General features: G+C 40.0%; 1 protein-coding gene across 1 annotated transcript; it reads left to right on the top strand.

Annotated features, from left to right (window-relative positions):
* Window positions 1-3,138: 3,138 nt before the first annotated feature.
* LOC116141743 (ankyrin repeat-containing protein At5g02620-like) lies at window positions 3,139-13,137 on the top strand. Its single transcript, XM_031427230.1, has 3 exons — window positions 3,139-3,478; window positions 3,579-4,108; window positions 13,066-13,137. The coding sequence occupies exons 1-3, from the start codon at window positions 3,160-3,162 to the stop codon at window positions 13,123-13,125; spliced, it is 909 nt and encodes a 302-aa protein (XP_031283090.1). The 5' UTR covers window positions 3,139-3,159; the 3' UTR covers window positions 13,126-13,137.
* The last annotated feature ends 882 nt before the right edge of the window (window positions 13,138-14,019 follow it).

Here is a 14,019-nt window from a genome sequence, read left to right as displayed (position 1 = left end):
TAACAAACCAAATCAAGATTCAACCACCCTGTTCAGATTCAACAACTAGAATCAACCAAAAACAATCTCTAAATAGTTGTTAGGTTCAAGTTTTAAATCTTGTTAATGTTGTTCATGTAATATAAAGTTACTTTCAACCCTGATGTTTTAACTTAACAGAAAAATGTTAACGTTTGACTAACGGAAAGGGGGATTGTGATCTATATCCAAAAAATATGAGGTTTATTGTTATTTACGGTTCACTTCAGGGGCTTTAATAAAGTTTGCTCTTGAATTTTATCTCTTTATTTCTTTAAGGCATTGTTTATGTGATTTTCAAATTTCAATGATGAAATTCTTAAATAATCTTTGTAATAATACTGATCTGTTACACCTCTCAAAGATATGATAATTCTATTGACGAATTGTGCACTTCGGATAAATTATAAATTATTTGAAAATATATATATATACTATAAGTTGGAGGGAGGAAGACAAAAAAAAAAAAAAAAAAAAAAAAAAAGTTATTGCTTCTGGGAGAAACTTAATTACATGCCCTTTAGGTCAATCAAAAGGTATGTCAAACCTATTCTTTATATTAGATCTACAGTGGAGTATAGGACTTCTATAAACTTGTTTTTTTTTTTAATTTATGCCTACATTTCTATCAGTTTTTAATTATTTAACATATTAACTTTGTTTTAAATAATTAGTTGAAATCGAAAATATCTTAGTAAAGTAGAGTCATCCATTGTGATCAATGAAAAGATGAGAAAAAAAAAAGCTTCATTGTCCTTGGATTATAGTCCACTAACAATTCAGAAAATTTTAATTTTCACTAGCAAAATGTTACTGACTCAAGTTCTAGTAAAATATTTTTCAGTAAAGTCAAAATGGCCTAGATGAAACAACAATGAAATACTGAATACAAAAGCAAAATAATAACTGACAAAAATCAGGGAGTCTTTATAAATTAACAAACTTCGGAGGGTTAAAATAGTAAAATAGTTGATTGAATTGAATTTGAGAATAATGAAAAAATATGTATTTTGGGTAGGATAGAAATACAATAGAAATATTAAAACAAACAGAGGTGTTTTCTAAGAATTTTATTTCTTTCTTGAAATAAAAATAAATGAATTAAAAAAAACTTTAAAAAAGAAAAAAAAAACCGTCCATAACTTAATCCCTCATCGTCCCATTCAAAAATCATCAATGGGTGTGGTGGGGTTGCTGGGATGAAGGAAGAGTGTGTGGGGGGATGAAGGAGAGTGTGTGGTTTGATGGGCATGGGAAAGGTAGAAAGGTTGCTGGGCATGAAGGAAAGGATTTGTTGGGCCCAGAGCGTCTCTAGAATATTTGTGATCCTAGGTAGGAGTTATTTGGGGCCCTAATAATATAAGCATATTAAAAAATATATTTTTTTTTTTTTTTTTTTGCCTTTTGAGATGAAAAATCATAAGGAGAGGTGGACAGCAATCGGCAGGCTAACAAGGTTAGGTTGGTAAGGGGTTTTGGAGAGTAGATGTTGGAGAAGTGATGGGTGGTGAAATGAGTGATTTCCAATGCCCAGATTGATAAGAAAAGGCTTGAGAAGTCACAGCCCAAAAGGTATCGATGGACGGCGATTGGCAGAGTAAACAGATAAGTATGATAGGGGTTTTGGTGAGAGGGCTAAGGAGAGGAAGATGGTGGGTCGAGGGAAGGCCAACAATGGGGTACATGCCAAAAGGCTGGAAATGGCTGCGTGTGGTGGAGTTGGGTTGCGAGATTCATCAAAATTAGTCAAATCAAGGGCTATCAAGGTTGGGAAATGATAAAATGATGATTTCGGTTGATTTTGGTGAGAAAATCGACCGAAACCAAAATTGACCGAAATCAACTTCAAACATTGGTGGCAGAAGAGGGCTGGAGAATGTGAATGTCAAATTTTGTGATTAAAATGGGGGTAAGTAATTTGAGATATGTAAATGACTATTTTAGTCTTCCATTGTTTAAAGAGATTCAATGTGTAATTTATGAGTATAAACTAGAAATATAAAAACAGAAGTACAAACTTGCTTATTTATTAAACTTGGGTGGGATATATGTAAAAAGTCATAATAAAATTTGGGCTTTTTGGCTTTTTTTTTGGGGCCCCTTGGCTTAGATAAGAAATTATAAACCATTTTCATTTTTGTAACATAGTCAAAAAAAAAATATATATATATATAAAATTTGGGCCCCTATCTTTTGGGGGCCTAGGCAGGTGCCTCACCTACCTACCCTTAAGCCGGCCCTGGTGGGCTGGTGATTTTTGGTTCGAATTTTTTTTTTTTCCTTTTTAATGTTTTTTACTATAATTTAGTGGTGATTTGTGAGGGTTGCAATGGCAATGGGCAGTGAGGCATCGGTTGTGAAATGGTGGTGAGGATATATGGATCGGGGATGGTTTTACGGGAAAGAGAGATGGTGAAGAAAAATTAGAAAAATGGATTTTTGGAAATTTTATTTTAATTATAAAACATTATGTAAAATTAATTAATAAAATTTATTTATTTTTATTCGTAAAATAAAAATAAAAACTCATCCTCAACTCAAGTATTCAGGGGCTTTCCATTTTAAAATAGGAAAGTTTTAAATGCGAATTAGGAAGTCAAATATAACCTTGACCCTTTAGTGTAAAACAAACGTTTGTCAAATTAAAGGGATGATTTTGTTAGTAAAAAATAAAACTGTCCTTGATAGTCAACTAAAACTATAGGGATTAACATGTTCTTACTTCTTAGCCCATTAAAAGATACATCGGAAATTCCTTTCCTTGGTATCTCATTTCTTGACTTTATTAATGATATAATAATAAATAACCTGCGTAATGTTTGAACACCTGGACAAAGTGATCAGTGATTCAGTGGAAAATAAATCATCGTTTATTTGTTTAATTTTTGGTACAGAGAGGCAATCCGCATCAATCATACATTACTCAGGGCATTGAAAAGTGGGGATAAAGATCAAGTTCAGGAATTTGCAAGTCGAAATGGCAACAGGTTCCCTGGCACGAGTCCGCAAGGTAACACAGCCCTTCATATAGCTGCAAGGTTGGGAAACGAAAGTGTTGTGAAAAAGATACTCACGCTTCAGTCTTCTTTTCTCAATTAGAGAAACCAGAACGGTGAAACTCCTGTGCACATTGCCGCGAGAATGGGTAAAATTGGTGTCATAAAAATATTCTTGAATGCTACAGAGCAAATTTCAAGGACTAAAGATAATGAAGATAATACACCTCTGCACAATGCTGTTCGGAATCATAACCGCAAGCTGGCTTTCATGCTGATAAATAAAGATCCTGAACCAATTCAGTATCTTAATAAAGCTAATCAGTCTCCTCTCTCTATTGCCATTGACGCACAAGTAACTCATATTGCATGCCTTATGATAAATAAAAATCCATCTTCCCATGGCCATAGAGGAACCGACGGATTGACCCTTCTTCACAGAGCTGTCATAAATCAAGATTATGGTATGACTATGAAAACAATTCTTTATACAGTTTGAGATTAAGTTAATGTGAACTCTCAGAAGTCACAACCCTTAATTCCTTTCTTGAAATTTAAATTCAGTTGTCATGGTCGAGATACTGCAAGCGAAAAAGGAACTTATCAATGAGCTGGATGCACATAATAGGAATCCTCTTCACTTCGCCGCAGCCATAGGTAATTCTAAGATGGTACGACACTTAGCAAATGAAGATGACTCACTTGTATATCAAGGTGACCGTGATGGTCTAACGCCGATTCACTTGGCTGCTAAGAATGGCCAGATTGTTGTGCTTAAAATGCTCATCGAATTTTATCCAGATGTATTTGAGTTGCTTGAAAATAAAAAACGTAATATCCTCCATGTTGCTGCTGAAAATGGGCAAGCGGATATTGTCAAATATATTCTTGCATTGCCTGAGTTGGAAGATTTGATCAACTCGCCTGATGCGGATGGGAATACCCCTTTACATCTAGCTGCCATAAAATTCCGTAACTATGTGATTTATATCCTCTCAACAAGTCCGAGGGTGAACATCAGTGGAACCAACAATGGAAAAAAGACTGCTCTGGAAATTGCTCAGTCATCTGGGGATCATGGAGATATGTCAAAGGTATATCAATTTTTTACTTTTATTACTCTTGTACTTTGAACCTATTATTAACAAGATAGATAGCTACCACTAGACTATATTAAGGCGAAGTAATTAGGGTTTATGGAGGTGATAAATTATGTAATGGAGCTTGGCCAAGGTTTTGCCCGAGGGTAACTTCTCTATATAGGGAAAAAAAATGCATTGAGAGTGTTTTTAAAGTATATTATTTAAACAAAAACAAATGTCTTATATGTCAGTCTTCTAAAATCCCATAATATAGTTAGAATAACCGTTACAAAGTATTCACCGAGCAAACAAAAACATTAATAAAATTATAGTAGCTAGTTGCATCTCTTCTTATTTGATGACAGTCTCATTCATTTTAGAATACTCTTTTATATATCTTGGAGTTATACATGTAGTACTGTGTTTCTCAGACTTGTATTTGCTTGTGTTACATATATTCTGTGTATTGCAGCTCTTGGCTATAGAAGCACTGAAGTTGGCCTATGCAAGGCAAGCTCCGTATCCAGATCGCATATTAGGACATGAGCCCTTGGTTGAAATAAGAGATATAAACCAAGGTTGGAAAATTGATGAAATGGCTAAATCCCTCTTAGTTATGGCAACGTTAATAGCCACATTTTATTTACTGCAGCTTTCACCGTTCCAGGGGGTTTAAAAAATGATTCTCCAGATAAGGGCATGGCAACTCTGACTGGGAAAACAGGTTTCCAAGCTTTTGCTATTCTGAATACCATGGCCATGACCACTTCTATGACTGCCGCAGTTCTGGTTATTGCATACTTCTTTTATAGGTATAAACGTCCTCATCTTTCTATGAAATGTATCGCTGGCGCTGTCTTGGCAACATCAATAGGACTTTTGTCAATGTTATTAGCATTCGTTGTAGGATTTTTCGTATTATTGTCCTACAATTCGATCCTTTCCATACTGGTGGTTTGTTTGGTTGGCATTGCTTCGCCCATCATTGTTTGCGTCATCTTTTTCTGTTTGTTTGACACAATATTCTTTTTTCTACTCTCTATAGCTACTCATCAGTCGACACTCTTGGAGACACAAATGATTTTGCTACCCTCCCTCCGTCCTAGTTTCATAGCTCCTTCAGCCACAGTAGACTTAATAGCTATTTTAATTAGAATGTTCAAGTTGTTATTAGACCGTGACGAGCGAAGCTACTGGTTCAGCTATTTGAGGTTCTTGATTAAGGTTTATTGTACTAAGGATATTGCCAGGACCGGACTGTTCGGTCTGATCAGGGTTAAACTGTTCTAGAACATCAGTATTTTCAATCAAACCGTACTAGATCACTGTTGGACCGGTGAAATAGTATCAGGCCGGTGTTGGCCAAATATCTGAACGTATATGGATATTTAGACAATAATAAGATCATTTTTATAGATGATTTATGATGTAGTACTATATACCATCAATATTTAATTTCTTGGTCAAATAGATTCTTATATTGATTATTGATATAAATTTATTTTTCGAGAGTTGATGATATCACAGGACAACACACTAGTGATTATAAAACTGTTGATGAATCTCAAATTTAATGAGTTGAATGGCTAAATTAGTAGGAGGGACATATATATTGTAACATATCAGAAAATTTCACCTAATGAACATTGTTATGCCTGGGGAAATAAGGGCTGACGTGGGAAAGTCACGTGAAGAGTGACCTGCTCCCGTCAGGGCAACACGCACACGTCAGACCTGCTACATGATATGGGGCTTANTAGATATAATTAATTGCAATTCTAAAAATATATTTAGACACAATTATATAAATATAAATCAACATCAATTCACATAAAATTTTAAATTTTAATAAATAAAATTAATTCCATGATGTAAATAGAATTCAACATGTAATGAAATTAAAACAAACAATTTCAAAAAAAAAAAAAAAAAAATAAGTGTACAGCCACATTCCTAAAACTGGGAAGGATCTGATAATCCTTATCCTAAGGTCTTTATCTAACTTGTAATTAACCCTAGGTAGGGAAACTCCCAGTTTCTTGTGATGTCCTTTATGAGTGGAGACTCCTATTGATGCACCAGCTGTCTTTTTCCCACTCCAATCTATGTACTCCTTGATATAGTTGTTGACTAAACATCTATAATTTTTATTGTCATCTTTAAATTATGAACTTTCAGCTTGGTCCAAACCATATCAAGGAGACCAACGAGATTAGGGTAACCAAGAGTCTCTCTTAGAACTTGGTATTTCGACTCATCTTCCTTTAATCCCCCTATCCAGACAATTACCTGAATCTTTTCATTCACATGAATGAAATGATTTACGAGTTGCACCAACTCATCCTCTGTGTCTCTTAAAATCATTGTGTGAATTTGTAGAGTTCTAATTATGTTCATAACCCTTTCCCTTTGAGCGGGTGTTCTAGCAACCATTGCACGTTTATAATGTAACATTTTTCTGTAACAAATACAAAAAAAAACTATTTATTTATCAAATAAAGGTTGACTATATTTGATAAATAATATATATACGTGTTTATTGTTTAATAACAAAAATTAGACTCATAACAACATACCAAATATTCATTTTTATTCCTTACAGCAAAAGAAAAAAAAATTTAGAATACTTCACGCGCCTCCACGCGCGCCCAGAAGAGGCCACGTGCCACCACGCGCCAGCAAGGTACTCCACGCGCTCACACAAATTCGGGTCGGGTCGGGTCGACATGTTCCACATTCAACTGGGTCATTCCTGACCCGAGTTTGGCCCGTTGACCTTGTTGACTTTACGGGTCAGGTGTTGACCGGGTTTGACTGACCCGTTTGGTCTTACGGGTCATGCGTTGACTAGGTTCGACCGACCTGTTTGACTTTACGGGTTGAGTTTGACTCATTACCGGGTTTGACTAACCCGTTTGGTCATATGGGTCGGGTCCACGGGTCAACTTGACCCAATTTTTTAATTTGGTTATGGGTTGGGCCGGATAAGAATATATTGGGTTTGTGAATATAGTTAACACAAAAACAAAATTAGCCCAGTGGTTAGGGTATTGGGCTTCAATCATGGAGACTTGGGTTCAAGTCTCACCACCCACGCCTATTTGAATTTTTTTCAAAAAAGAAGTCAAACAGGAAAAACGACATGTTATTCATCAGTTTGGATCGAAAACGACATGTCGGTTCTTGTTGTCTTCAACCTCTGTCCGGGTTTGCAACTGGGTACTTGACCCGGAAATCAACCCATACGAAACCCGAAACTTCAAAGAGGCATATCTAAGTCATTTTAACTCCATTTTTTATGATTCAAAAACCATTTTCTTCATAATTTCATAAGGAATTTAATGGTCTAATTATCATTACCAAAATGACAACTTTTTACGTACAAAATTTGAAAAATTCAGAACTGCATTTGACAAACCAATAACATGCTTCAACATTAACAGTATGAATTTAAAACAATATGAACCATGACTCTGATACCAATATTGGAAATAACATAGAATAACATATATCCTAACATAATCTCAAGATCATAGTCACCATTGCAATCACATTTGTATATAAATGAATTGACACAGCATAAATAATTCTGTTCCTTATCTCTGAAGCAATAGAGTTAATCTGGAAGAAAACCACGAAGTGTATTTCTCTTTTCCAAATTCTAGAGAGAGAGAGCATCTTTTCCTTTGCGTTTTTGTGTGTGTTGTAGTGAGTAACCTTTTCTAAAAGAAAAAACCTTCCTTTTATATGGGAACGGTTCGTGAGAAACTGCCTTTGGCAGTTTCCACTTCTCACACCCCTTCATCATGGGTGTATTTATCCAATACAAGGCAAGCTCCGTATCCAGATCGCATATTAGAACATAAGCCCTCGGTTGAAATAAGAGATATAAACCAAGGTTGGAAAATTGATGAAATGGCTAAATCCCTCTTAGTTATGGCAACGTTAATAGCCACATTTTATTTACTGCAGCTTTCACCGTTCCAGGGGGTTTAAAAAATGATTCTCCAGATAAGGGCATGGCAACTCTGACTGGGAAAACAGGTTTCCAAGCTTTTGCTATTCTGAATACCATGGCCATGACCACTTCTATGACTGCCGCAGTTCTGGTTATTGCATACTTCTTTTATAGGTATAAACGTCCTCATCTTTCTATGAAATGTATCGCTGGCGCTGTCTTGGCAACATCAATAGGACTTTTGTCAATGTTATTAGCATTCGTTGTAGGATTTTTCGTATTATTGTCCTACAATTCGATCCTTTCCATACTGGTGGTTTGTTTGGTTGGCATTGCTTCGCCCATCATTGTTTGCGTCATCTTTTTCTGTTTGTTTGACACAATATTCTTTTTTCTACCCTCTATAGCTACTCATCAGTCGACACTCTTGGAGACACAAATGATTTTGCTACCCTCCCTCCGTCCTAGTTTCATAGCTCCTTCAGCCACAGTAGACTTAATAGCTATTTTAATTAGAATGTTCAAGTTGTTATTAGACCGTGACGAGTGAAGCTACTGGTTCAGCTATTTGAGGTTCTAGATTAAGGTTTATTGTACCAAGTAGGCAAGCATATTGCCTGGACCGGACGGTTCGGTCTGATCAGGGTTGGACTATTCTAGAGCATCGGTATTTTCAATCAAACCGTACTAGATCACTGTTGGACCGATGAAATAGTATCAGGCCGGTGTTGGCCAAATATCTGAACGTATATGGATATTTAGACAATAATAAGATCATTTTTATAGATGATTTACGATGTAGTACTGTATACCATCAATATTTAATTTCTCGGTCAAATAGATTCTTATATTGATTATTGATATAAATTTATTTTTCGAGAGTTAATGATATCACAGGACAACACATTAATGATTATAAAACTGTTGATGAATCTCAAATTTAATGAGTTGGATGGCTAAATTAGTAGTAGGGACATATATATTGTAACATATCAGAAAATTTCACCTAATAATGAACATAAAAGTGATATTGATGCCACACTTCTTAGAGACGTATAAATCTACCTGTATGAAAGGGGGGTCTGATCCCGTAAGGTTGAGGCCACTAGCGATCCATTGCACCTGCACACGTAAAGAAACAAGTGCATGAAACGAACAGAAAACATCGGGGTGGTGTTTGCCATAGGCACTCCGACGCTCAAGTCAACAAGGTTGTAAGAGGTTAATTTAGTGAGGGCTAGGGAGTAGAGAGGTTACTGGAAGTCTAGTCGGGGACTGTGACTACGGCAGTGATGTGTAGCTCTCAAGTAGGAGCTTCGGGTGAGAAGGTGTAATGTAATCTGTCTTGTGAGAGGGTTGACCTCTGCTTATATAGTGACTGTCTGGTTTCCCTATCCTGGTGGGAGTAGAAGTCCTAGTGTGACTCTGATACAAACCCTAGAGGAGTTAGGGCAATGGTGAGCTATCTTACCAGTGTTCAGATAGGAAGGTGATCCCGAACAGGAAAGTAACTTCGAGTAGAAAAGTGATCTAAACAGGAAGGTGACCTTCGAATAGGAGATTGATCAGGAATAGGAAAATGATCTATGGCGGCCATGGGCTCTGAACTCGCTCATAGGTCCAGGAAGTGAGCTGGGATTGGGAGGCTTCTGCCCAGATGGTTTGGGCCAGCTATATCTCGAATCAAATGGGCCTGCACCGGGATTGGGCCTGGTCTCTTCCACACACTCACGCCCGTTTTCTTATTTGGGCCAAGGAAGATTTTTGGCCCTAACAGTTTGCCCCCTACTCTCTGAGTTAAGAATTATTTAAGTCAAAGAGTAGGAGCGATCGAAACGCGCTCGGTCTCTTTTCCTGGACGATCGATTGTCAGTGTAGCTAAACAGTTTGATGTAGGTGGTTCATAGTCAAGCGTCGTTCGGTATCCATTACCGATTCGGAGTATGCCGTCATCCCAAGAGGGAGTGCTCGATCGGTGTGAAGGGTTGAAGGGACTGAGATAACGAGCCTTCAGGGGCTTATGTGTTCATTCGGTGTGTCCTGCCTACTGGAGAAGTGAGCTGGACTCCCATAGCAGGGGTGTCCGCTTGGTATACCGGTTCGAGTGAAGTGGAGAGGATACTGAACTGAAGGTTCGTTCGGTCGAGGTGCTCGGATGATTGAGTGTGATGGAGTCAACTCGGCCGACTAGCTGGATTGTATGACATGCGCTTTTGATATCTCAGGGCTCTGTACTAGGTGCCATAGGGCCAAACAAAATGCTCGAGCTTTGATCGTAAGTCGCCCAATCGCCCGTTATGGAAGACCGAGTGAACAGGGCCTCTTGGCTTGGTCATCTTAAGGGCGAACATGGGCTAGGTTGCTCTTAGCCAGTCGACCAGTCAAGAGAATCTCTTGGACCAGTGAGACATGGGAGCCTGTTGGGACAACTCTGGTAGTCTAGTGTTGACTCAGTCGGGTAGGCTGGGCGATTGAACATGGTGTTGCGGTTTCCTAGGCGCTGTGGATCCTTGCCACGTGTATGGTGGCGATCTGCTTCTTATTTTTGAGGCGGGAAACCGAGGAGTCACTTTGAATGTTGGCCAATCATGGGCCTCCACGTGTCTTCGTCTGTCAGGTTTTCCTTTTAAAAACGAAAGAGCAGACCATTCGTCTTCCATTCACATTTTTCCTTCGTTTTTCTGCAAAACAAAAAGTTTTTTCCTTTGTGTTTTCAGCTTCTTTTTAGCGACGGCAGTTTCTCTCGGTAGACTTTGACTTTTTTCATGGTAAACATTCTACTTTCGCGACGTTTTTGTGTTTCTTTGTGCTTGTTTTGGTTTGTTGCTGAGTTTTTAGAAAATATGATGAAGTTTGTATAGTTTTGACTAGTTTTGACGTGTTTAGAAGTGTTGGAGTTTTGGTTTTCTAGAATAGGCTTGGATTTTTGGGTTTTTGGTGAGTTTTCGACGGTTTTCTCCAGTTTTTTGGTGTTTTCTGGAATTTTGGACGGAAAAAAGGGGAAGACGAAATCGGGTTACGTTGCATCTTGATCCAGCTCGGTCGGTCTGCCTGACCAAATCAAGTGACTGGGGCAGATCTAGCTTGTAAGTGACAGGTAAGTAGAATAGGTAGGTTATCCGGTCCGTCCGACTAAGTTGTATGGTCAATATTTGGGTTAGTGAGTCGGTGGTCAAGGGAAGTAGACTCATAGGGTTATGTTTGAAGGTGGGTCGGTCACTTGGGGCAAGCGAGGAAGGCTTTTTTGAACCTGGGATCGGGTCAGTTGTTAGCGGGGGCCAATCAGAGTTTAGGAGTTGACAAGTTTGACGGTGACATGTCAATCGGTTCTGAAGGACGAGTGACTACTGGGTGTTGTAGACTTACTCGGTTGGTAGATCGGGGTGAGTGGTTGCTTGATACTTAGGTTTTAAAGAGTTTTAAAACTGGGATCAAGTCAGTTAGTTGGGTTGGACGATCAGGTCAATATGTCTGACTTTGAGTCAGCTAGTTCGAGCGGGGTTGTGGCAGATGCTGGTGACAAGTACGAACGTGCCCCTACCATAGTGATGATGCCCGAGGGGGGCGTTCCGATGGGAGTACCGACTGGAGTTAGTGTAGCTGTCCCAGGGAAAAGTGTTGCCGGCCGAGTGGTTCGAGCAAGAATGGGGGAAGTGGGGAAGACTCTGAAGCAGTTGGTAGTCCGTCTTCATCTAGTAGTGACTCTGAGGAAGAGCCGAGCCAATAGTGCAGTGGGATCTTGACCAAGGATTATCCTCCCGTGCTTAAGGACAGCGATGTGTGGCGCATACAGACTTTGTATCACATTCTGACTTCGATTGAGATTCGGGCGCCACAGTCGTACGAGCTGGTTAATTGGGAAGCACAAGGCTGGGCTAGTGTTTACGAAAAGTGGTTTCACGATGGGTTGAGGTTGCATGTTCCTCACCTCGTCTAGGAGGTGTTGAAACACTTTATGATTGCCCCATCTCAGTTCATGCTGAATGGTTGGAGGTCCTTATGGCCTTGGAGGACCTCTGTATCTAGCACCAGGTGATGCTCGGGCTGCACGAGTTGTTGTACTCATACTTTCTAAAGGAGAATGACAAAGAGAATGGTAGATATCTGATTAACCTGAGGCATGATCGGTCTCACCTGGTGACCGACCTGCGGTCCAGCGACAAGAACTGGAAGGATCGATACTTCTTTGTGAAAGGTCAGGCTGTCTTTGGGGAGAGAGGATAGGGCGACATCCCGAGCAGTTGGAGAGCTATTGGTGAGAACTCTGTTGTTTTTTGTACTTCGATTACTAAATCTTGATTGTGTTTTTTGCTTGTAGAGCTTAAATACAATCGAGCTGAGCAGAGCGGAGACAGCTTGGACGCGGTGACCTAGCGGGTGCTAGCCATTCCAAAGGCGCAGAGGGATTAGCGGGTAGTATTGACAAAGTCCAACCTCAGGACCAGCCATATTTGGGCCGAAGTAGAGGCGATTCAGCGAGGTATTCCCTTTCCTTCGTTGAAGTAGACTTGGGATGTGCTTCTGGCTCGGTACTGTAATCATATCATTTTTGATGAGTCAAGGCTAAACCCACTAACCGTTGGAGAGTTTGCGCTTGCAGAGACACTAATGAAGAAGTTGTCCGTCCCTAGTACGAGCGAGTCCATCGCCCGATGTCGAGAGAAGAGGAGGAGGGAATCCTCGGCCAGGGAGGATAGAAGAGTGGAGGATATGTTGGCAATGTCGCCGAGTCAGCAGCCCGTAACCGGAGCATCCCAAACCGTGGTCATGGATGAAGAGGCCGAGACGATTACTTTCAACATTCCAGCTATTGCATCGACCTATTCTAACTCGACTTCCATGAGCAAGCTGGCCAACTTGTTCTTATTCCCGACGAATGAGGCACGTTTGAACTAGATGGGCGCAGTTGCCACTGCTGACTAGGGGGTATCCTGCGCCTTTCAGGTATGGCAGGAGTTTTGTTTCATTTTGTTCCTAACTTTGGTATTGATGACGGTGTATTGTTGTGCAGGCCTTCATGAGTAGTTTTCATCTAAGGAAGTCTGTGGTGGCGCAGGAGAAGAGGATGTAAGATGTGTCCAAGGCAAACACTAGCTTGCGCTAGAGAGAGGCAACAACCCAGAAGGCTGAGCAAGAGAGTCAGCAGCGTCTGAGGGATTGCGAGCAGTAGCTGTGGGATTACGAGCGTGAGCTAGAGAGAGTGAGGGGTGAGTTGGTTGAGAGGACCATCGAGGTCGAGTCTCTCAGGGAGCAATGTCTTTCCATTGCAGATGATGCTATTATCAAGGCCTAAGGGGAACTCATGCTTGATTATAAGGAAGGGAAGACCTCTCACGGGGATCCGAACGAGGACATCCAGCTCATGTGGGAGATGCTAGATGAGGGAGCTGGTCATACGGAGCGGCAGGTCGAGGAGCAGATACCTGATCTTGCTAGTCAGCCAGGGCCATCAATTGTTGGGGACATGAGTGACCGGGCAGCTGATATGGATGTTGGTGGTGCAGACAAGGCGACCGAGTCGGAGATGGGGGAGACGACTCGTATCGAGGACACTTGGCTTAGTTTTCTTCTGCTTATGTATTTTGAGGCCTGCGATGCCCTTGTTTTTTGCGTGTGTGCCTTTTGTTGTTCTTCGAACTGAGCTGTTTGAAGCTGTATGTATTATACTTAGCTGTTCTCACTTTTGACGCTTTTTTCATGGATGAATGAGTTGTTGATTGCTTCCTATAGATGTACTATATAGTGTTTGTGATTTTAGTGCGACCTAGTGGCTAAGGCATGTGTGCCTTTGTTATGCTAGGTCGGTGATTTCCTAACCAACGCTGTAAGGACCTTTCACTTGGTCTGGCCGACTGAGTATGTGGCTTTGTGGATCGAGCAGGGTCGAACCAAAGGCGTGAGTTTTTAGATCGGGCAGGGCTGATCCGAGGGTATAACTCCACGGATCGAGCAAGGTCGATCCGAG

The sequence above is a fragment of the Pistacia vera genome, unplaced genomic scaffold, assembly GCF_008641045.1.
Source record: "Pistacia vera cultivar Batoury unplaced genomic scaffold, PisVer_v2 Contig40, whole genome shotgun sequence".
Lineage (NCBI taxonomy): Eukaryota > Viridiplantae > Streptophyta > Magnoliopsida > Sapindales > Anacardiaceae > Pistacia > Pistacia vera.
Note: the sequence above shows the minus strand (reverse complement) of the source record. Positions and strands in the feature narration are given on the sequence as shown.